Source organism: Aristolochia californica, unplaced genomic scaffold (genome assembly GCF_029961685.1).
Source record: "Aristolochia californica isolate CCGP_79_NKW_82.1479 unplaced genomic scaffold, dmAriCali1.0.hap1 SCAF_16, whole genome shotgun sequence".
NCBI lineage: Eukaryota > Viridiplantae > Streptophyta > Magnoliopsida > Piperales > Aristolochiaceae > Aristolochia > Aristolochia californica.
In genome coordinates this window covers 19421097-19446722 of record NW_027181837.1, presented here as the reverse complement: position 1 = coordinate 19446722, position 25626 = coordinate 19421097, and the positions used below count along the sequence as shown (strand labels likewise).

The 25626-nt window shown below is 39.0% G+C and overlaps 2 protein-coding genes across 2 annotated transcripts; both read right to left on the bottom strand.

The window, feature by feature from the left end:
* Positions 1–151: 151 nt before the first annotated feature.
* On the bottom strand, positions 152–17898 carry LOC137953694 (serine/threonine-protein kinase 1). Its single transcript, XM_068801168.1, has 18 exons — positions 17138–17898; positions 16755–16843; positions 16372–16479; positions 15983–16090; positions 15685–15775; positions 15233–15285; positions 14207–14269; positions 7518–7562; positions 6373–6408; positions 6134–6189; positions 5400–5481; positions 4119–4247; positions 3686–3812; positions 2859–3030; positions 1677–1836; positions 902–1099; positions 745–830; positions 152–319 (listed from the first exon to the last, which is right to left on the bottom strand). Exons 1-18 carry the CDS (start codon positions 17811–17813, stop codon positions 220–222), a joined length of 2379 nt encoding a protein of 792 aa, XP_068657269.1. The 5' UTR covers positions 17814–17898; the 3' UTR covers positions 152–219.
* Positions 17899–18497: 599 nt separating this feature from the next.
* Positions 18498–23915, bottom strand: LOC137953693 (conserved oligomeric Golgi complex subunit 5-like). Its single transcript, XM_068801167.1, has 3 exons — positions 22702–23915; positions 20632–21105; positions 18498–20477 (listed from the first exon to the last, which is right to left on the bottom strand). Exons 1-3 carry the CDS (start codon positions 23785–23787, stop codon positions 19530–19532), a joined length of 2508 nt encoding a protein of 835 aa, XP_068657268.1. The 5' UTR covers positions 23788–23915; the 3' UTR covers positions 18498–19529.
* Between the last annotated feature and the right edge of the window lie 1711 nt (positions 23916–25626).

The following is a 25626-nucleotide window of genomic DNA, read 5'->3' as shown; positions in this document are numbered from 1 at the left end:
CAAGGCGAGCCCATGAGAGGAGAGGGCACAGTGCTGCTAATTCAGCATTTTCTCCATTACCATGAACTTCAGATATTTTGGCCTTGACTTATTTTTTCTTTGTTGCCCTTGAAGCCATTTTTTTATCTTCTATTTAATCAGAAGCACATAATTATATGTACAAAAGGCAATAGCAAAATTGGATTACAAACCCAAATAGCACGAATTGGTTATCAGTAACTACAAACGCAGAATAGTTCGAAGTGTATCACACAGGCTTTGGATCGTTTGCTGCTCTTGTTCCGCTTGCAACTCTTGCAGGGGCATCTCTTCGTAGCACCTGAAAAAAAAACACAAAATACCAAAAGATGAGAACAAGACAGATGGACTTGAGGCATGGGCTCACATCTCACCCAAGTCAACTCCCAACTCGAGCAAGCCAACCCAGATTTGGACCCAGGTGATTCAGTCAGGGAGGATCAGACCCTATTCAAGTGATTAATCTACATCAAAGCTATTTGAGTCCGATTTGGCCAACCCAAACAGGTTTCTTGTCTCACCTAAGATAAACAGTTACAGCTGAATCAACTCATAATCCCAATATGGGAACCAAGTCCGAGATGCAGACCTTACTAAGAAGGATAAAAACAAGATCAGGGAATGAATATGCTATCATCACATCAACACCACACATTTTGCAACTTGGGACATTATCCTGTGAAAGTAGAAAGTCATTCCACGATAAAAAAAAAAAAGAAAACATACATTTTATGGTATGATAAAGCTTGTGCTAGATTCAGCAGTGTTGAACTTGTAGTCAACCTTTGATACACACTCGGTGGAATCGGCATCTGCAATGAAATTAACAAAGTCAAAAGGAAGGAGAATGAGATAGAAAACATAAATACACATAGATACTTACCTCAGCTGGTCCCCTTCGCCCTTTTTTAACTTGTTCGCTGTTGAAAAGTTCCTGAACTGCTTCCAGGCCAATTGTGCCACCAGCACTCGGCTCTCTGGTGCCAAGCAAATTGTCTGACAACAAAGCAAGTGGTGATATGTCTGTAGCCTTCAGAAAAGGCACAGGCACAGTATTTCCAGCTGAGTATATGGACAGAAGCTGCAATACAGCAGAAATATCCAACAATTTAGCCTTTGTACTATTTGTATATGCCATAACCATGGTGAATATGAACGAAATCCTGATCTAGTCCAGTAGTCTAAACATGTTCAAAGCACTAAAGTCCCTGTAAGGTAACAACAGAACTACATAGCATTATTTTCAGATAATATAGTGAGGCTCTATTAATACAGTAATTCATATGACAGTGATACAGAGATTTGTGGAACCATTTTACAGAAGTGATGAATTTAGCCTGTCTGTAGGCTTTTCGTACAACAGGGGCAGAACTATCATAGATATCTCCCCTAGTCTTTCAGACCAGGATTTTCACCCTGTCCACAAAGGCATGAACTATAAAATAAGAAGATTATCTTGGAACAAGAGCAAAGCACTAACAATCCAAGAGCCTGAATCTTTTGTTCCAGAATAATGATCAGGTATTATAAGGGCAAACGGAACGTAAGGTCCCAAATTGACATTATCACAAAACTCTCTCCCCATTTAAAACAATTCTTGGCAATGAGATAAAATTGAGCTATAGTGGGAAGGTGTATACGGCTTAAGAAACACTGACCTTATCTTGGACACTGAAGCCCTTACGAGTGGTATTGCTCTTCAATGTGCCAGTTTGGGACTGTAATTGAGGAGGCAAAGACACAGAGTTGCTTTCCTCATTAGAGATCCCTTCTGCATCAGAAAACTTGCTCGCAAAAGCCTTAGCAGTTTTTTCCACCCTATCAGAAAAACCTCAACTAAGTACGTTCTTTATTATCACAATAATCACATCAATAGATGTAGCAAATTGACTATTGGAATTGATCAATGGAAACCAGGACAGAAAGGCAAGCAGAAAAATCTACCAAGAGGAAGGTAGACCAAAAAGGGTGGTCAAAGTGAATAAGGGAGAGAAGATGTGGTGGTCCACATACCCCTCTCTGGAATTTTTACACAGGAGATTACAGAGAGGAGTAATGAGGATGAAGCTACCAACTGTGCCCTCCCCCTTTTCTAGTGACAGTAGGGGAGGAAACCCCTGCCCTCCTACATGTTAACAGCGAGAAAGGCGGCAGGGAAAGGGGGCTCCTCTCTCACCAGCTCCAAAGACAGGAGGTGGAGCAGTCACCCGTCCCCTCTATATGAAGTGCAGGGTCTCCACCCGTCCCCTATATATGAAGTGCAGGGTAGAATTCCTGGTACAACAAGTGACCTGGCTGACCAGGCTTGGCCAGGCAGTTCACAAGTTGAACCGGTAAACCCAACCTAGTCAACAGCATTTTGATGCATATCCAGGTCAAACTATCCTCTGACCCGCACAAGAAACCAGGTCCAGTCCCTTGTCCAGGTGAACCAGATTCAACAAGCCAGTCTAGTCCAGCTTTTGTACTACCAATTTGTATTATTAGAAAGAACCAGAAATACAAAGCATAAAACCAAAAAAGAAAAAAGACAGCATTATAGAAGATAAGAACTTGCCACAACAAGGCAATTGACAGCATCCTCTTTTGAAAGGGAGTCCACAAAGGTGTTAGACCATGAAACATAATTTCAGAAGGCTACATGAAATTCTTTTTTTATCAAGAAAAATTTGTCACTAAAGCAGGCTTATGTGCCCATTTTCTCAATGATAAATACCATGCCTAGACCCACTACCTAAAAAGTGTAGGAGTGTGCCCAACAAATAGAGTAAGACAAAGTACCATTCAATGATAGGGAAAAAAAAAATATAAACAAGAAAATAAAAATTGTAAGCTTATACCAGGCACTATCTGTATTCCCTGGCACTGCCTCTGCATTTCCTTTCTCTGCATCAGATGAAGGAACTGTTGGATCTCTGTGAGAAAAATAAGGTTCTTTTGAGTCAGAAGTTTGTTTCTGGTTCACAACTTTACTTTCATCTGAATGATGAACAATGACTGTTCCAAAGTCACCTGCACAACATAAGTTAAATCCAAATTTGTGAAGATACAAGACAATAAATGCAAAATTTGATTTATAACGATATTATTAAATCCAAGTTTCCTGACAAAGAGAGTCTGCAGGGGCACTTCTAACAGAAAAATGTGGCTCTGACATTAAAAAATGATACTAAAAAAAAGTGCATTTTCCCAGGAGTAAAATAGAGACTTCTCTTCAATGATAGTTTTCTGCCTCCAGTTGGAATTTCCATTACATAGCTAGCACATTTCCAAGTTCACATGTAGTAGAGGTGCACTTTCTTCTCCCAGAAAACCCCAGAGCACTGATATTCAATCATTAAACTAAAGGAAATTATTGCTAGAAATTTATAACTTGACCTCTTGAGGTCTGAATATTTGTGTAGCCATAGAGATTAGAAGTAGATAAAGGAAGTTCAGAAATGAAGGTACTATATGTAGAGCAACAAATGGTTAACATCTTGCAAGGAAGAGCAAGAACTTGGATAAGCCAGTCTATGAACATACTGACATGATCACATTTCTACACCCAGCAAATTCCATGCAATACCTACTGCCCTTAGACTTCAGTAATAAGCATATCATTGACGAAAAGCAAAGCAATTAACATGGTGCATGGATTTCATAAAGACGTGTAACACATGAATACCTTCTCCAGGCATCTCCACTGCATGGGCTTCCTGAAGTTCAGTTGCAACATTATGAGATGGAATTTGTTTTGATGGTACTGTGTTTCCATAAACCTCATTGCCAACATGACTTTCTCCCTCCAACATCTGTTCCACAAACACGGAGAACATAAAAAAAGGAACCAACATCAGTGATCTGCATCATTACTCAATAATCCATTGAGTTGGAAGTGGTTAGTTAACTGAGACAATAAGAAACTTCAACAACTTTGGCCACAGCAAAGAAAACTCAATCTTGTCAATTCAGGGATCCTTCACAAAGCCAAGTCATACTCAGTCAGCTGGTAAACTGCATTGTTTTTTCTCGACTAATCCAAAGCCTAAGAATTGCTTTTCATCAGGTTATTCATCTAGAGTAAAAGAACATAAATCAATTAAGTTACAATATCATACATCTTCTCCCAAAAGATTGTCTGGTGCATTAAGTGCTTGTGCAGCCATCTCCGCTCTAATCTGCCTTGCTTTCTCGATTTTTTGCAACATTAAAGAAGCCCCCCATTTGCATTTCTCAATGAATTTGTGCTGCAGTCCAAATGAAAACACAATAAGAATATCACCAATATCATAATGTTTACAAAATAAGATTCAAGGTGGATATTAAAAAGGAACTGCAAGGGCAATCTGCTAAGACAGCTACAAAGCATCAAAAGGTATATTATTGGAGCCAAAATCCAACCAAGAAAGCTGAAACTATAGCATGGGATGAAAAGCAGGAGTTAGAATTACAACAGTAACATTTAGATGCTAATCAATGAACAAGAAGGCCTCATATGACAGCAAGTAAACACTTCATGCAATAGCTAGTAGCAACAATTAGAAAAGCTCAATAACTCAACCCATCTCAGCTCAATTGTTTTTTCTTTTTTTTAGTGCCTAAATAGACTAAATGTTGATAGAATGGAGAAGATGGTTCTTGGTTTAGCCCATCTAGCCTTGGTAAAATCACTAACCTTTTCAGAAAAAAAGGTGAGAATATTAATAGGAAAAGGCAAGGAATATTAGCTTTGGTCAAATCACTTATGGAAAGGGAATCTGTTTAGAAAGCCCCCACCAATTCTCATAAATGCAATTTCATACTACTTTTCAGTTTGAATGAAAAAGGGTGCAACATGAGCACATCCAGGGGGACTTTTTCTGTACTGATTGCGGCAATTCAAAATTATTTGTATCTAAATTATTGGTATACCCCATAATCGCCAAGTCTGCAAACCAAAAAAAGTACCAGATGAGTAGCTAAAAAGCATGTTCCCCTTATGTAAAGCAGACCAAACTACACACCAATAAAAAGGCATATACTTTTAACACAGGTTAGCAACTTGCAAACATCATTCCCCTGGGAGCCCCTCCTCTCACTAGAAAAAAAAAAAAAAAAAAGGCACACGTCCTACTTCCTTAAGAGTCCCATTGAAAATGCTTTCTTTCTGCAAACACAGAAAGACGAGCATGCATCTTTAGCTAGACAATAGAAAAGAGAGTTACTGCATGAATTAAAGAAAATTTTTGAAGAGCATCTCAAGATGTTTTGAAACCAACTCCACAAATCCAACACTCAATCTTTTGCCAAAAAGGAACTCCTTTTTAATACAAAAACAGATATAAGGGAGAAAAGATCAGAATTTAATTAGTGCAGAGGCATTTTCCTGCAAATCTATGTGCTCTGCGAATAAAGAGTACCTTCAGCATCTCAGTTGCATTGGGACGTAAACGTGGCTCTTTTGTAAGGCACTTCGCAACAAAATCATGAAATACTAAAGACCTGAAAAAGGACAAACTCAGGATCAAAACAAAATTCAAATAAATCATAATAATTTATAGTTACATGTAAGATGCTTTGCGAGTCCCAAAGAAGATAAAGAAAGTTATTTGTTCTTGTTTCATTTAAAAAACATTGACAACATAATAGATAGACATTCAGGTTCATCAACACAATGAGTTGCAAGGACATGCTAACATGAACATGAATTATGCATATATATATGATCACGGGTATGAATAAATCTCATAGAGCTTCCAAGGGAAAGTAGTAGTATACCCAACATAGAAAATGTGAACCAAAAATTCATCTGAATTTAATATCACTCTTCTCAGTCAACTTTATTATGTTCATTTTCATGAATTAAGAGCATAATTATAATATGTATGAAATAATGAAAAATGGCTCCACGAAATGTTTTCCATGGTTCATTTCACTAAGAGCTAAAATAGCATGAAATATCTCAGGTTGTTGATTAACTGAACAAGCATGATAATAACTCTGTTATTTGAAGAAACATTTTTAAGTATCAATGACGTGTTGACTAAGCACAATAACTCAATTGCACCTAACAGTTAGTCATGATGAGAACTAAGTAAGCTACTCAAAATGTTTGAAATATAATGAATGACTTGAAAATAAAAGAGAGACGTACCATTTTTCCTTATCCTCGAGCATTGGAGCAGGCTCAATGGATATCATGAACAACACCTATGAAAGATAACCATGTCATCATACCCCAAATACCAAGTAAATCAGAAAATGCTGTAGAAGACACACAATGTGCAAAATATAAATGATTTTAAAATGGCTATTTCATGAAAAAAAGAGTGAAATAGTTTAGCAATACAAGAAAAGTAAATACTTAATCAGCAACCAAGATCATGTACTGACTCTCATTGGATGCACTGTAGACCTTGGTGGGAAACCCTGAAATCCATATAATCAAGATAAAGTAAGATGTAGGAAATAAGTCAGCAAACTGAAATCTTAAAGGCAATCAAACGTTTCTTCAAGACTAATAAAACTTTCCAAAAAAAAGATATATTAAACCAGTTTTACATTGTAACTAATTCGTCCTTTGAATTTAGAAAGGAATATATAATTTGCTACTTCATAAATTTATAAAACAGTAGTAGTTAACAGGAGTATAATCTCGAACTCCCCAATCTATTTTTGTCTCTACCACTCATTCCCTCTCACTTTCTTAAACCCAATCTCTCTCATTTCTCACTTTTCTTCTACTTTGAATGGTGGAGATATAAATGTGTAATGGGTTGCTTCCCTATGAAATAGAATTTCTACGGACAGTGACACTACTTATGCAGGAGATGGTGAAAAGGCAAGAAGCAAATCTGTAGATAGGTGTAGTACTGAAACGGAATACATGCCTGCACACACAGTTGGAAATGATTGAATACCCTTTTGACAAAGATTAAATACCCTTTTGACAAAGTTTTTATTTGCCACTCCATGAGTTTGTGCCTATGGTTGATGCACAGCAGAGGTATACAAATAAAGTTTGGCAGATGATTTATCAGGGGAAAGGTTATGGACAAGGTTCTTTCCATATGCAAATCTTCGCAATTGATCAATTATATGATGTCTTCCTTGAGCTCTATTCTCTCCATAGTTGCCTTATGTATGTTCAATCTGGAAGCCTGGAAATTTTATATATAATCTAGCTTGAGGTTGAATATTTGATGTGTTATATAATTTTCACTATTCAAAAAGAATTCTTTAGTAACAGGCAACCAATGCGGGGCATTTAAGTAACTTCTTCCCTTTATTTTCTTTTTTTGGAGTTAATTTGATCACTTTTATAAGTTTACATAGTAAGGGAGGTTTCTTCCACTGCCTCTTGATCTCTATTTTCTTCTCGATCTCTTTCTTTATCTTACTTGCACCCTTTTACCTTCCCTTTGTTATTTCCTTATATTAACATCTAATTATCTGTGTAAAAGATCAAGAAAAAAATTGCAAATTAATGATAAAGTAACCTGAAAAATGTTGCTCTATCCCACATTACACAAACATACCTCTGCCATTTCAATTGCAGATACACCAAGAGCCCATACATCCACCTAGAAAATAATTCCTTGTCAGAGAAACTGATGCATTTTACAACAAATACAGAGTGATTCACCGTGCATTGACATTAAATTTAGTCTCAAAAAAATTTTAAGCCATATTTTTTAACCTCATTAAAACATAATAAATTTTTTTAACAATGTCTAATTTCATTAAGAAAATAAATAAATGGAATAAAACGAAAAAAAAAGTGCCAGAATTGTAAAAATGATACTAGATCACCCTCCTCTAAGACTCACCATTTGACTAGAAGCAATTATTTGTAACTCTCTGTAAAAAGTGTGAAATTTAGAGACAGAGGGAGAAGAGAAAAGGAGGCACAAGCTCTAAATGAGCTGCATAAGGGGTTGAGACACGACCCCCAATGCTATTTATTAGGTTTAGATGACAATTTTACACAAATGAGAAAAATGCCCTCTTACATAAAAATCATTTATTCCCTTATAACTCCCATTCTACTGTTCCTATGAATGTAAAAACTTGTAAATAGACTAAATCAAGTATGCTGAACAAGATAGTGTCATAATATAAATGATCTGATCATGTAAAATTACCAAAATACCCTTAAGCTGATTTTCTCACACTCCCCCCCCCCCCCCCCCCCCCCCCCAAGCTGGATCATATATATCCATGAGGTCAAGTTTGTCACAAAAGGTCATGAATTCACATTTTCCTAATGCCTTGGTAAAGACATCTCCAAGTTGATCAGCTGCCCGAACATAGGGAGTGGTCACTTCTTTCTTCATCATAGCATCTCTGACCAAATGGCAATCCACCTATATGTATTTTGTTCTTTTATGAAACATTGGATTGCTGACAATAAACATAACGGCCAGGTCTTCACAAAACATAGTCATAGCTTCCTTCTGATGAAAGCCTAACTCCCTAGATACCGATCTTACCCACATGAGCTCGCTAAGAGTATATCTCATAGCTCTGTATTCAGCTTTTGCACTGGATCTAACTACCACGTTTTGCTTTTTACTCTTTCAGATAATTAAGTTACCACAAAAAAAAAAACACAATAGCCTGTAGTAGATTTTATGTCTAGCTTTGAACCAGCATAGTTTGCATAAGAGAAAACCACAATTTTCAAGTGGCCATTATTTTTAAAGAAAAGATCTTTCCCTAGTGCTCCCTTGAGATATCTCAAGATTCTCTGAGCTGCTTCAAGATGGATCTTACGTGGGTGTTCCATAAACTGGCCTACTACACTTACTGCAAAAGATATATTTGGGCTCGTAACTGTGGCATATACAAGCTTCCCAACCAGTCTCATATACAATGTTTTATCATTCAATTCTACACTTTAGTCATTGTGTATATTGAATCCAACTTCCATCGGAGTAACTATTGGTTTAGCTCCCAATAGTCCATACTCGTGTAACATATCAGTTATATATTTTCTCTAAGATAACATCAGTCCTTTGCTTCTTACAACTTCAACTCCCAAGAAATATTTCAATGCCTCCAAATCTTTGGTTTGGAAGTGAGTAGCAAGTAACCTTTTAACTTCCTCAATTCCACGGGTATCACTACCAGACAATACAATATCATCCACATATACAAGTAACACCATGATCCCAGAAGACCTTTTCATGACAACCAGTGAATGATCGCAGTGGCTCCTAGAAAAGCCCATAGACATCACTACTATAGTTAAAATTTTCAAGCCAAGCACGAAAGTTTTGTTTCAGGTTATAGATTCGTTTCTCGAGTCAGCATAACTTGTGCATCCCCCCCCCCCCCCCCACCCCCAATCAACATACCCCGGAGGTTGCTCCATGTAGACTTCTTCTTCAAGATCACTATACAAGAATGCATTCTTTATGTTTAGCTGGCATAAGGGCCACCCTTGAGTAACAACAATAGAAACCAGAATGCATACTGAGAATAGTCGAGCAACTGGAGCAAAAATTTCAAACACATCTACACCATAAGTCCGTGTATATCATTTGGCTATCAAACAAGTTTTATACCTCTCAACCGAGCCATCAGCTTTGTATTTGACTGTATACACCCATCTACAACCAACTATTACAACACCTGAAGGTAACTCACATAAATGCAAGGTTCCTCGCTCTAACAAAGCAACCATCTCAACATCCATGGCTTGCTTCTACTGTAGAGAGGACATAGCATCCTGCACTGAAGTAGTAGTAGTGCAAGCAGAAATACACAATGCAAACTTTTTATAGTTGTCAGACAAATGATCATATGACACAAAATGAGACAACGGATGACAAGTACCTTTTAGAACACATTTCTTTAAAGCAATAGGTAGGTGTAGATTACTTACCTCAAGATCCTGAGACGGAGATGAGTCATGGACTGGCATGAGAGAGGAGGTTGTGGGCTGAGAGTGATGCACCGGTTGATGCTGATATACCTGCAAGAGTTTCTCAACTATGGTATTTGGTGTAGGTATAAGACGATCATCAACCCACAAGGGAATAACTTACTCAGAAATTGGGGAAGAAAATGGTACATCAATGGAAGTAATAGACTCAAAGGAGTATCCTCAAAGAATGTGACATCTGCAGATACAAACATTTTTCTAGTAGATGGATTGAAACACTCGTTTCCTTTTTGTATACGAGAATACCCAAGAAGACATTTAATTGCACGAGGAGCTTACTTATCTGGGACTAAAGGCGACAAAATCTAAATTGGAATTTTACCTTCAAGAACAAATGAAGGCATCCGATTGATCAAGTAGCATGCAGTAAGCACCGCATCACCCCAATAGTGCTTGAGAACCTTCATATGCAACATCACAGTGTGAGCTACTTCTAGTAGATGACGATTTTTATGCTATGAGACTCTATTTTGCTGTGAAGTAAACAAGCATGAGGTTTGATGAATGATCCCTTGCTTTTGACAAAACATATCAAACTTATGATTCATAAACTCATGACCATTGTCAGTATGCAAAATACGAATGGAAGCTGAAAACAAATTCTTTATTTCATTGTAAAAAAAATTGAATACATCAAATGCTTCAGACTTCTCCAAAAGGAAGTAGACCCATGTACACCTACTTTTTTTTTTTTTTGAAAAGGATGTATATATTAGCAAAAAGAATTACAATGAAACAGGGAGCAATTCCCTAACAATAAGAGATTGAAAGGTTGCTCCTGACTTGGCAAGCACATTTGCCACTGAGTTAGCAGATCTCGGAATGTGAGACCAAATACAAGAAAATTGAGAAGCAATTTCAAGAATTTCCCCAAGAGAATCCCAATACCACCAAGGGGGAAGGACGCATTTTCGCACCAACCAATTACCACCTTCGAGTCCCCCTCAATGTGAAGAGGACCACTATAATTGTCTCGGAAAACATAAAGCCCATTGAGACGACCTTGGAGTTCAGCCATCGTTGAGTCAGCAATGCCTAACAGACCAACATACAACAGACACTGATTGCCTGAGGAATTTGAGATAACACCCCCAAAACCAGCCTGAGGACACATGTACACCTACTGAAATCATCAATAAATGAAATGAAGTACCTAAAAGCAAACGGACTAGTTACAGGACAAAGACCCCAAACATTTGAATGAATAACCTCAAATAGCTGATTTGTCTTATGATATAAGGTTGGAAAAGGAGCTCTGATGATGCTTGCCAAATTGACACGATTCGCACTAAAAGGTAAAACTAGAAGGAAATTATTGGAAGACTTGAATCAGTTTTGTCAGCGAAGGAAGACCTAATCACAAATGCCACTGGAATGGGGTAGCAGATGTATGAGACACATGTAGTGTATTATCTTGGTAGGCGGCTTTCCAAATAATAGAAACCATCTCTCTTACGAGCAGAACCAATTGTCTTATTCGTCACGAGGTCCTGAAATAGACAATGAGAAAGATAAAACGTCAGGGAACAATTCATAGACTTAATTAATTGGTTCACTGGCAGTAAATTTAAGGGAAATTTAGGAACTAGTAAAGCAAACTAAGGAGACAAGAAGGATGCAGGGATAATAGCACCAACACCCTGAACTGAGGAAACAGACCTATCATCTAAGTTTACTTGTTTTATATGTGAAGACTCTTTCACTTAGAAAACACGAATGACATACCTGAAATGTGAGCAATAACTCTGGAATCGATAACCCAGGTAGGAGAAGAAGACACATGAATAGCGGACATACCTGAAGTGGCCAGAGTAGCAATAGGAGTAGGAGCATGAACCATGGATATCGAAGATAAACCAACTGATAACTGAACTAAGCGTTGCATAATTTGTTGTTGTTGCTGTAATAGTTGTTGTACCTCATCAGCTCCACCTGAAAAGATAGGAGCAACAACCTCTGATATTGTTCTACTAGTCTCATGACTAGTAGAGTTTGCCCAGGCAGGTTTTCCAAATTTTATCTAGCACCTATCAAAGTAATGGTTAGTTCGTCCACAATGGAAACATTTCCTCTTGGACTTACCATCACTCTGCCTCGGCCTCTAACTAAATTGTTTGTACCTCTTACCTCTCCCATAACCTGTACGGCCTTGAGATGAGTCTACTGGACTAGAACGGGGTCCAAAGTATTAACTCCAATACAATCTGCCACCTTACTCCTTTTTCTTCTTTGGATACCAAAGTTCTTTCTGCCCTCACAATTTTATTGTAAGTAGTGGGTAACAAGGGTACCTCTTTTGAGGCTAGGATTTGTGCCTTGATGTTGTCAAACTCGCCACCTAGACCATCAAAGAACATCGCCACCAGTAGCCGGTTCCGTTGTTTCCTCAATTACTGCTCATCCATAGTGAATAGATGATACACATTATTTCCTGCCAAAGTCCTAGAAATGCCTTGTAATATCGTGTAGCAGTCTTGTTACCCCTTTTGAGACCAAAGAAATTTGTATACAATTCATAAACTCTGGATAAGTTGCTCTCTTGAGCAAATAGGTACTCCAAAGAGACCCACATAGCCTTTACAGTTTCACAATGCATCACTTGATTTTTGAGTGTTGAATCAACACTATTGACAATCCAAGTTATAACTAGATTGTCTTCAACTCCCCAATCATCAGTTGTTCGGATTGGAGGGTCGTCTCGGATGTACTTTGTCCTCTTCTGTCTTTTGAGAACATTCTCACTGATCTGGCCCAATTGAGATAATTTGGTCCTATTAACTTCTAAGATGTCATAAACACAACATCTTTACCATCAAATCCACCCATCTTTAATGGTACATGAACTTCACCCAAATCAATCATAGAATAAGTAGAGTCACTAAAATATTCAATTTCAATATCCAAACACTTTAGCAAATTTCAATGATGTGGGTCCCACTTCGTAAAAATTAGGGTTAAGGCAGGAATGAGATGTGCACAAGTAGTATGTGCTCAAATCAACACCATGTAGCAATTAGATAAGAGATCTTTCAAGAATAGACCACAATTAGAGCTAACATCAACATACAAACGGATGATGCAAGCACTGGTCTAGGGATAGTTGACGCACATCCCAAGGTCACTCAAAAAGGACCCTTTTTAGGGCAATCAAGGCATAAGTAATCCTTCAAATGATGATAGAACCAGAGAAAAATTGAATTTTTACCAAACAATCAACGAGGAGATTTGAAAAACCATGTTCTTGTGAAAGTCGTCCCGACAAAAGAAGACATTTTTCTGGCTAAGATGTACTCCCAGCAACAATCACTGTTCTGACACCATGTAAAAAGTGTGAAACTTAGAGAGAGAGAGAGAGAGAGAGGGAGAGAGAGAGAGAGAGAGAGAGGGAGAGAGGGAGAACAGAAAAGGAGGCACAAGCTCTGAATGAGCTGCATTGTGGGTTGTACACGACTCCAAATGCTATTTATTAGGTTTCGATGATAATTTTACAGAAATGACAAAGATGCCCCTCAAACATCAAAATCACTTATTCCCTTATAACTCTCATTTTACTCTTCCTATGAATGTAAAACAAGTACATAGACTAAATCAAGTATGATGAACAAGAAAGTGTCATAATATAAAATATCTGATTATGTAAAATCTCCAAAATATCCTTCAACTGATTTTCTCACTCTCCTTTCACTACAACTGCCAAAAGGCAACAAAAGTTTTTTTTCTTTTTCTTTATGGCCTTTTTTTGCTTAGTCAATAGGCAACTAGGTGAGGGCACTGAGATGGTGGATGTTTGAATTTCAAGAAATTCCATTCCCAGTGTCTTATTACCTCTCTCAGTTTTAAACATAAATTCTATTGTCCTAGTGTGAGAAGCTTCCAATGAATATAAGAAGCAGAGAAATGGGGTTATCAACTGTTCCCAAAGAGCCCCAAAAACCAACACATTTATAATGATCACCATTATAGATTATTAAATATGGTTTAAATCGTCTTCCCGTTCTGTTTTTTGCATTTTTACTCAGGGAGGACCAAGAACAACTTAAAGCAGTAGTATTTATTTTAATAACTTGAGACATGAAAGAAAAGAACCAAGGAAGATACAAATCAAACTAAAAAAGAGATAAAAAAAATTAGGCAGATCTGTGCTGCATTTCACTAGAAAGTTTCATTATCCATTGGATGATATAAATTTGGATTACTTTATGTATATTAATTTGGAAAATAAGAAGTAAGAAAATCAGGAAGCACCCACTCGACAATGATAATCAATTAAAAAATTACCTTTCCATCATAGCGACTTTCCTGAATAACTTCTGGAGCCATCCAATGAGGGGTACCAATAAACTGACAGAAAAAAGTGCAATCCACAGATAAAAAGAAGGTCATGTAAGTCAAACCTCCAGTAATGCAAAATACGGAAAATAAAAAGGAGAGAAAACTTCCAGTAACAGCTATACTAAGAAAATAAAACTGTCCGAAGAGGAAATACAAATGCCATAAATTAGTATTATAAAGGAATTAGATGTCATGAACAAGCAAATGCAATGGAAACCCCTAAACTATAGAGTTAGCAGTACACGGATCTTGGACAAAGATGCCGTATTTTCAGTTCCTCAGGCTCCAGCTGAGTGTGTGTGATTCTCAAAAAAATATATCAGCCCCATACTTTGCAGTAAAAGTAACTTATGTGGCAAATGACTGCAGCTACATCACACACTCTCAGAATCTACAGCATTTGGATAATCGAAGAACATTCATTGGAATGTAGAATTTCCTTGACAAATACATTATATTCATTCTAAGATAGAGTTCAGAGAAAACAAACAAGAAAAGACAAGCATTATGAGTAGTAGTCGTAGGAATAAACAATGTTAGAAATTTAATGTGAAGAGCCATAGACCTTTTCTCTTGGACTAGTTCAACTACAAGAGAAATATCAAACAGGGAATGATGATTTGGATCAACTTGTTCAAATCAAACTCATGAAGCCTAGATTGTCAGGTCAACTCTAATAGGTATGACAAATACAAAACCCAATAACCCTAAAAAAAAATTTGTGTCATGTCATAAGCAACTGAGGAACAAAATATGGTTCAAATGGGATAAATTCAATAAAAAATAAAAAAACCTGAATAAACTCATTGATTAGTAACAAATAGATTCAAACAGCTCTTTGTGAAAAACAAATAGTAAAAAGTAAATATAAAAACAACAATGAATCATATGTTACTTATTGTAAACTAGCTCCAACCGATCATAAATTAAAGGAAATAAATGTTATAAAAAGATAATGAACCAAAACCATACAGTGTTACGTTTGGACATGGTCCTTGTAAGTTGAGCAGCAACCCCAAAATCACCTGTTCAAATTCAAAGAAACAAACAAGACGTTGATCCAATGTCAGCATGTCTAGAGGTGCAATTATACCACTATAGTAAACTTTTTTTTGAAATGTGGTGTATACATAGGCTTATCCACAAAGATTGAAAGAGTATAACATGCTATTTCAAACAATAGTAATCTCAGTAAGCTTGCAGATTCAGACAATAATAAAACAGAAAAACCTAAGCACAGTTGACAAAGTGTGCTGACAACTTGGACAACTACAACGTCCAACATAACATGGGCATAACATTTGTTGTATTCAGTGAACTTAGACTACAGATGTCCAAAGGAAAGATGTTAAAAGTAAAAACAGGGGTCTTTGCAACTACAGAGTTATAACCATCCACCATTGAGCAAATAGCAATGTACTCACCCAGCTTTACCTCGCCTTGTTCAGTGAGCAAGATATTGCCACCCTTAATGTCTCTGTGGACCTTGAAAATCGAGTGCAAATAGGAAAGCCCCTATATCAAAACAACTTTGAAAAAATTATTACCGAAAAGTGACTCAGTTAAGAAATAAAACAAAAACAACCACCATAGAAAATTTTGCAACTGAAGTCCACCTATAAATAGATCAAATCATTTATACACTTCACATGCTAGGATTAATTTAGTTATGAATAATATCATAAAATTTATAGTCCAGAGTTCTATTTGTTTTAGTAATACCTTCAAAGCTTCTCTGCAAATATAAGCTATTTGTTGCTCCTCTAAAGGTTCCTCAGTGACATTCATCAAGTCAGCTACACTTCCACCACCACAGTATTCCATCACAATCTGCCCAAACAAATTTAAAAAAAAAAAAAAAATCAAAGAAGATGAAAAAAAGGAATCATTTCATGTTGGGTATAACTGATACCAAATCTGTTGCATAGTGGTACACTCCATCTTGTGACGTCTTTCAGCAAAAGAATGATATTTTAAAACCGATAAGATTAGAAAGTCATACAGACTGACATGGAAAATATTAACTGAATAATACAAACAAAAACTTTAATATTTGACCAAATATGCCAATAGAGAAGCATAAGAAAGCCAACTCAAAGTCAAACTCATACCCAAAGGTATTCTTCCCCTTGGTAACTCCCAAGGTAGCGGACCACATTTGGGTGACTACAGTGTTGCAGAGTCTCAATTTCACCTCGAATTTCCTCATAACCCTCCTCCTGACCAAAGAATTCACATCATATGCTCACATCAAGAGTATTGATAACAACATTAGGATCTCATTTAATAGACATTGGTGCTACTGTACGTAAATGACCAAGCAAGTAACATGGATCCCATTTTTTTTAGCAAATGGCACCAGCACCAACATTGTCCGCTTGAGGAAAAGTAAAAATTCAAAAAAGGGACATGAGGCATTGAAATTGCAAATTTTAATGAACTTCAAAGCCCATTTAAGTCACGGTTATGAATAAAAAAGCAAAGGAAGACGAACCCCTTCTGACAATGAAATGACTTTGATAGCAACCAACTCCGAAGTCTTTAAATCCCTGGCTTTATACACCGCTCCATACGAACCTTTCCCTGTCGACTTCCCCAAAAGTGATAACATTCAGCAAATCCAAATTAATTCAACTTTAACTGTCTCAAGTCTAAAGTTCACCTCTGGTCTCTTACACTCAAGAGAACTAAATTAAAATATCTATATACAGATGTCTAAAGATAAAGAGCATCGAGAAATTGAGTATCCATTACCAGTTTAACTTCATAATGTAAAATTTATAAACCAAAATTTGATGATTCAGTAGCCAACTGCAGAGGCTATCAAGTTTACCTCCAAAATCAAATTCTCAAAATGCTGGTGTTTCAATCACTCACCGAGCTCGTTGAGCAATTCGTACTTCGTAGAAGGATCTTCCCTCGTCACACTATCTGGAATCGAGCTAACAGACGTTTTCCTCAAGGCCCTGCTCTCCTCCGCCACAGACGGGAAACTGCTTTTCCTATACTCCTCAAATCTATCAGAAGCCCGGAACGATGGGGAGTACGCCGCCCCACCAGTGCGCCGGATTAAAGTTCCCCACGAGGATTCTTTCGGACTTGAGACGCGAGATCTTGAGGTAGACTTAACCAAAACAGTAGAGTAAGGATCGTCAGGCCGACTGCGTGGGCTGGATCGGCCAAGCGGGGAGTTCATGGACCGGACGGCTGGGGACGAGCGACCAGACTTGACTACGACCGTGCCAGAAAAATTGGGGGTAACAGACTCCTCCTCATCGTCATCGATAGCCTTGCCAAAGTCCTTCGGGAGTCGTTGGAGGAGGGGAGGGAGGGAAGAGGCATCTTCCTCGTCGTCATCAGGAGAGTCTTTAAATAACATAGTAGCGTAGAGGTCTGGTTCGGATTTTGTGTTAGCGTTTTTAGATATCATTCTGGGGTCTCCAACGTCGTCTTCGTCATCGTCGTCGTCGTCGTCGTCATCGTGGACGATGACGGTGGAGTAGATATTGTCCGATCGCTTATTAGGGTTTCGAGTCGGAGAATAGAAGTCCATCTCTCTCCCTCCACACAGATCGGCCTCTGTACGTTGTTCGAATATAGTAGCGTGGTCGGAAATGAAAGACGCCGATGAGCACGAAAAGTACAGCCAGTTTTTCCTTCTCCTCCGGGTTTCTACATATATTAACCCAGATATGGATCGGTCCGATTGTTCGGGTTTAATGGGTTGGTCGAATCCGGGTTTTGAAGGATATTTTCAACTGACCAACCATTTGCAACATATTGATTGATCAGACAGTCTTGGCAGTCATGGCAGTCTTTGCAGTCTTCTTCTCTTCTTTCGCCGAGGGTCACACAAGTACTGAAAGAGAAGTTCCATGCAATGGTTCTATAGCAGAATGCCACAAAGAAGAGGAGCTTTTAATGGATTCCGAAATCAATAAAAGGTTTCTAGCTGACAGACTTCACATCAAGAATAATCCCGATTGGATCAAACAGAAATCCGCAGCCTCTTCAGCCATATACAACCAAGCCCTGCTACCAAATGAACCGCTGCAGGACCCAGGTCTACAAAGGTAACAAGTTCGAATCAATCGCAGTGTTGCGACTCCATTGTAGTGCAGCTGTTTTACTTCCTGAGTCCTTCGTTTCAGAATGTTTAAGTTGTCTCATGAGAATGCTTATCTGGGATTTCTTGTTGGTAATTTTGCAGAGTAGAATAGGGAGCAAGAGAACCGGTGCTTGCAGGTGAGCTGCTTCATCAGTACTGAACTAGATAGCTTTTCTTCTTTTTCTTCCTGAAGAACGACAGGGAACATGGAAAAGCTCAATATGTGGGTAGAAATCTTCTTCCTTTTGTCGATGAAGAATGGAATCTTTGGGTTTCTCGTCCCTTGTGCTCATGTGTGGCTGCTCAGTCTACTTAAACATAAAGCTCTGGCTGGCCATTGAAGCCTTGGAAGAATTTTTGAAAAAATAGTTTTAAATGAAAAACATATATAGTATTTATTTTTGAATATATCTAGTCGATTGAACAAAGTTAACAACAAAAAGAAGCCCCACCAAAAAATAATGTTTTGGGCATAAAAGCAAAAGCCCTACTAACAGTAGAGGATTCGGGTGTTGGAGTACTCAGCATGAGACCATCTCAACATGAGTTTGTTTCTTCTCTGGATGTAAATCCTCTTATCAGTTCTTCGCTGTCGGCTGTAACTTCCAACTGTATACTTATTTACCAACAGGATCTGTAGATACCTCGTACTGCTTGCAACAAAAAGCCAGTTTTGCTATTTTGATTCTTTGTGAAACATATAACATCTATAGCAAGGTTGCATCTTACCAGCCGAGGAGTCCAGAAGAGTAGACTTCCCACAAGCTTGTGAAAATTACAGAAATGTGTACCACATCTTTCTTCAATGAACATACGCGATATATTTGTTGCAGCCTGGGTCACACATGCTGAATGCTGATATTTCCATCTGGCATCGTCCATACCCATATTAGTCTCCACAATTTGTATCTTCTATCTCTCCCCTGTTTCTTCTTTTTCATTTTATACTTCAAAAGTACAAAAACCAATTCAAGTACAAAGGCCAAGATCAGAATCAGTTTGTATAGGGAACTCTCCAAACTCAACTGGAAATCTCAATATTAACAAGATGAATAGACGAATCAGTAGTAACTCAATGAAACACTTCTCCCTTTGAACTTGCATGCAAGTCTGCAGGCTCCTGTTGGAAGCTAATATAAACAACCTCGTCTGATGGATTGGTTAGGATTTTGCTGGCAATGCAGGAGCTTTTTCTGACAATGAAGAACCCAACTCAAGCATGAGATAGTATACAGGGCTAAATTCCTTCTCCCCACTGGCTCTAACCTTTGCAGCATATTCATCAAGAGTCGCTTTAATCCCCTTCCAGACCTGATCCTCTCCTTGTGTGTCTAACCACAATGAGTATTTCAAAGGAGTCAGGTTATTCCGCTGCAATGGTGACTGCAACTCCTGGGGGGCCAGTGAATATAGATGATGAAGTATAACACTCAATGGTAAATCTTGGAGAAGTGGTGAGCCTTGTAATTGAGATATTTCCATGAAAATAACAGGTCTAAATGCACGGAGAGCCCGATAAGATGCACCCAGTTGCTCCACTGGAAACAAGTTCTGGCTGACAGCCAGCTCTAACTCAGCCATATCTCTTGCCATTCTCAGTTTGCCAGACTCCAAGAGAGGTCTCACAAGAGCAGCATGCCTAATGAAGAAAGTCAAGACCCTGGAAGCCATCCTCCTTACAAGCCCAATACATATAGTATCGGTACTTGTGCTGCGGGTTTTTACGAGGGAGGAAGGCATTAGTCTAGACAGGAACTCAGTTCGAAAGTGAAGCAGAGCTTTCTGCAACTCTTCCATGTACGCTGATGCACTATTGTCCATAGCTGCATCTAAGCCTTGGACACCAAAATTCTGGTCGTGGATTTGTAGGATGCAAGTTTCAAGACGGTCAAGCATGGCTTGAAAGAGGGATGTGACTGAATCATAAGCAACTGCATATAACCGACCCAAAGAAGGAGAGAGAACATCAGACGCAACAGCTGGTAGACCTGACATGGTGGATGAAATGTGTGTGTGGATTTCCTGAAGGTGCTGACAGAGAGTGAAGTTTTTAACTTGAGATGGAGTTGCAGGATCAGTAACTTGACGAGCTTCGGGACCAGTTGAGATCTGTTAATGTTGGAACCACAACAGAAGAATCAGAAGCCTGTTTCAAATCTTGCTACCACACACATGCAGAATTCATATTTAAGAGGTATGAAAAAATCCACACAGCATAGATACTGTCAATCAAAGTTTACGAGTCTGCAAAAATCAATGTTACCTGGAATTCAGCTCTTTCAGCCAGCAGGTTTAAAATTTTGCTGATTTCACGTAAAGCTAGAAGAGTCAAGTGTGCGTTCAGCTTAACAGCTTCAATTTCTTCCTGTATTCGCACTATAACTCTAGAGATCTGCTCTTTTGAAGGAATGCTCCCCCGACTGGAAACTGGAAATACATTATTAACCAATTCGGATAGGTGACCCCAACAATGTGAAAGGAAAGCAGTCTGGAAAATATTAAGAGCAGCAAGCATTTGATGTTTGCCTTCAGCACCGATAGCAGGAGGAACCCCTTTAACATCAGTGTCACGAGAAATTCTTTCAAGAAGATTCTCCATTGTAGAAAAGAGCTTTGGATAACCCAGAGTAAATATTTCTTTCACAAAACTTGATGCAGTGAAGGCAGACTTCAGTTGATTTGCAAAAGACTTGACTAGTGCCTCCCAAACTCGATCTGTTAGTGTTGGATCACCTTCCTGACAAGAACTCAGATTTAGCTGCTAAGCAAAACTAAGAGGAAACACATTCTTGGAAAGAGGTCAATTTAGAATTGCACAGGCAACAAATAAAAACAAACCAGGGACTGGATAAAAGTTGAAGTAAAAAAATGCAGCTCATACCACCACATGATTAAATGGACAAAGCAATGCAGATAAACAACATAAAAGCAGGTGGGGACACCAGCATGCCCATCGGGCTCCAGTGGACCCACCAATTATGGTTGAGATTATTTATTTTTATAATCTCTTTTATTTTGTTTTATTTATTTTTAGTTTATCTTTCCTAATTTTACTGGTTTTTTTATCAGATATTGATCTTATCTATTTTATGTTTTTTTAAATTTCAACTTTAGTTATTAATACACTGTAACAACACATTGGAGGTAGCTTTGATTTACGGTCCCGGATCCACACATTGCGATTTGTGTAACACGACGTTGGGGAGATGAATCCAGAGTGAGTGGACGTGAACAGCACTACTGCTGTTAGAGTTTGCGCTGGAACTTAGTCTAGAAATCAGTGCATGAAATCAGCACTGCTGGAATGAGTTGAGCTTCGGTAAATTGAAAAGAGAGAAAGGAAGAATGGCAACTGTGGTTGGCTGTGCTAGAACTCAGTTGTTAACCCAGAAACAGTGCAGCGTCCAGCCACTGTTATGCTCGGTTTGGACTCGGTAAAATGGAAAAGGAGAAATGGAAGAAGATGTAAGAGAATGGAAGAAAAATGAAAGAAGAAGGAGCTCCTTGAGGAGAACTCCAAATCCTAGAGCTCCTTGAGGAGAACTCCAAATCCAATTTTTGATATATTCAAACTTAACCTCAATTTCATTTTCCCCCCATACATAAGGTTGACACCAACTCTCTTTCCCACCCATGACTCTTCCTCTTCCCCACACATGACTCTTCCTCTTCCTAGTTCCTTCCTAACTAAGGCTGGCGTTAACACAGGTTCAAGCTAAAAATTACAAGAATGCCCCTGTGGAATATTTACTCTTAACAGAAATAAAATGCAGAAAAATAAAGCTTAATTCTAAATGACTCAGCCACGGCGCCTTGGAATGACTCGGCCTGCTATTGAGTTCATAACATTGAAGATGAATTAATAAAATCCCTCTGTTTCTGTTCTCCCCCTTCTCTCCCCTTCTCTCACCCTCTCGGTTCCCTTCTCTTGTCTTCTTCTCCTCCCCAATTTCTTCTTTCTTCCTCTCTTTCTCAATTCTCTTCTTTTCATTCCCAATTCTTCTTTCTTCTTCTCATTCCCAATACTTTTCTCTTCTTCTCTGTTTCTCTGTACGAAGCCAATTAATCAACAATCTGATGCCTCAATTTAAATTCTCGTTTTATGAATTTGAACTTAACTATGATTTGTATTGGACTGACCAATCTAGTCTGGATGATGTAAAGTTCAGGATATTTTACGCTTTTATGACACATTGTTTCCAGTAACTTATGCTAAGTAAACTACACTGCCGCAGCTACTGAGACAAAGTTTAGATATTCAACAGATGAAAAGGCATTTAGTGAAACAAAGTTTAGAGATTCAACAAATGACAAAGGCATCAATAGTGCTAACCTGTAAGACCACATCAAGGAACAAAACGTGGGTGAATGGATCGCGCTTCTTTGAAAGTACCCTCTGCAAATGCCACACCGCAACTACAACTGAATGTAACTGATCCATACAGATCCCCATCCTCTGCCACAGGCCTTCTTTCGTCTTTGCACCTCCTCCAATCTGCGGAGTTCCACTCCTATGGATGCCCCCAAGCCCACCTGACGATGCTGAAATCGCCTTCATATGTAATGCAGCAGCAATACTCTTCACTCCCTGACTCTTATACTTGGTAACCAATCCCTCCACAGTGTCCTTCAATTCTCCCAAGTTATAAAACACTTGCAAACCGCTGCCGACCTCTGCCTGGTTCAAGCACTCCATGCCTCTCTCAAGAACCCTCATCCCCTCAGATCTCAATAGTGTTCCGATCTCCGTCAGCCATGCCACCTCCTCATCGATCATTGAGATTCCAGACAACGCCTTCTCTTTACAGAGCATTTGAATTTCGTGATGCAATTGTGCAGCCTTGGCAATATCCAATTTATCTGGGTCGGAGGCGGAGTTAGATACGAGGTCCCTAAGTTTTTTGGACTGGCGGAGGAGGCGGATGGTGGCCTGGAGGAGCTCCGAAGTGGCATGGAGGTTGGACAGCTGCACGGTCTGGAGGCGAATATTGCGGTGAGGCTCCGCAATCTCATGGCGAACGCGGCGAACAGAGGACTGGAGCGTCGAGATCCCAGATCGGACAACAGCGAGTGCCGATTGGCCGTCCTTAAGGGAGGATAGTTGGAAAAGGAGCTCATTATGTCGAGAGAGGACCTCGGAGCGGATTTGTGCCTCTAGGAGACGTATTGCCTCTTGGAGGCGCTCGGCGCTGGCGGCGGCAGAGCCGGATGTGAGGGCCTGGGAGGAGAATTTGGTGGAAGAGAAATCTGGGGAGAGAAAAGCTGAGAAGACCGGATCGGAAGCGAAAGAATCGAGAGGAGAAGCAGATGAATGAGGGGCAGAGGCGGTAACGCTGGGTTTTTCTTTGAAGGTTGAGAGTCGCTGGAGATGGGAGGGAGGGATGGAGGAGCGGTGCACTCTTGGTGAACCCGCCGCCATTAGCTCCTAGTGATGGTATTTTAACAATCAGCTTCCAAACCCTTCGATCTCTGCAACACCCGATGCCGGTTACAGCGTTTTAATACGAGTCCCGCCATTCTTTTAACTTTATTATTACACAATTGCCACTAGCTATAAAACAAAACAAAAACTGCTCTCTCCACTCTTTCCTCAGCTGCTCGAGCACTCTCCTGCCTTCCCACCGCTCCAGAACCCCGTGGATGATGCTGTGCGTCTTCCTCCACCGGCGGCTTCGACGAAGGCACGTTTCTCTCTATCTCTGTGTCCACTTTGATTCCCTCTCTTGTTGAAGCCTCTGCTGGAAGGGGTATTGTTCTGCTCAGCTCTTCGCTCGTTATCCATTAATTTTTGTTGTTCTGTTACTGAATTCATTTTTTTTTTTTTTTTTTTTTGTGCTTACTGTGTGCAGTGAGCACTTTAGATTTTTGTGTATTTTGAGTAGAGAAATTTTTAATCTGCTAGCTGTTTGAGAAAAAAAATCAAGGTTACGATTTTAAGTAATTAATGAGAACATAATTGCTATCAGTTCTCGTCTTCTTTGGCATTCGTTTTCATTTCCATTTCCTAATTCTTGGTTATTAGTAATTCTTGTTTTCGAAAGCCACTTCACCATAAATGGACAAAGAGTTAATACCTCTCATATTGTCCTGTTTTGTGCCATCGGTGATAGAACAGAATGAAACGCCATGAGTAATTCTTGGCTAACTTGTTGGTTTGTAGAGAGTTATGTGAATTACTTTCATGGTTGACATCTAAATTGAACCTTCAATGATGTCTGAGAATGATGATGTCCCGCTCGAAGAAATCTCCTTACCAGTCAAATGCTGCATTTGTGTGTGGATTGCACTTTCACTCTAGTGTAAAACGAGTGAAAGTGGATTCCGACCCTAAACCCAGTTTATTCACTTTCACTCAGCTCACTCAACGCTCTCTGCATCCTCCTCTCTCTAGACGTTCCTTCCATCCTCTGCTCTCTCGACTCTATCTGCTTCCCAACCCTCCTCATCTCTCGGGTCTGCGGCAGTGTGGTAATTTTACTCTCTCTGCTCGCACCAACATGAATGATGTTCTTGCTCGCGAGGCTGGCTGGACTATCGAGGCCGATGGCACTACTTATTTTGAGGGATAGTTTGAGGGAAAGTGGGGATCTCATTTGCTAATGAATATTATGCAACCTGGTCTGCGAATTGTTTGGGTGGAATAGAACAAATACAGTATGAGCATTTCTCCCTTAACAATCACAAAACAGGATTACATATATTGGAGCATTTTGAGATGGCCATGACCCAAAATTTTCTAATTGTTCTCTCGGTGCTATTGCAGAGGAGCTGATATTTTGGGCCCTATCATTGAAAATCTAAGACTCTAGCTGCTTGCTATAAGATTTTTAGATTGCCAAAAAAGAAGCATCTTCTGTTTTTGACTTTTTGCAGGCATCGTTTCCTCTCAGGCCTGTTGAAAGCCCTCTCTTTGCAACTTTTTTAAAGAACTATGCAATGACATCTTCTTTGGATTGTCAGCCATTTGTTCTTAGATTTGACAGTAGCTAATCACCAACATCTCTCAATTTTGTTGTTGCCCTAGTTTTCTCTTTATATTTGGAGGGCGTCATTGTTAGGGTTATCATCGAGGATGATCATCAGTTGCGGCTGAGAGAGGTTAAAAAAAAACAGTTGAGTGTGTGTGATTTTTCTTGTAAACTATTTCATCATCATAATCAAAGTATTGCAGTGGCGGAAGACAGGACGTAGTCTCACCTTGAGGCAAACTTATATAAATCTTGTATTTTTCATGCTTGATTATTTCTTCTTCTGCGAT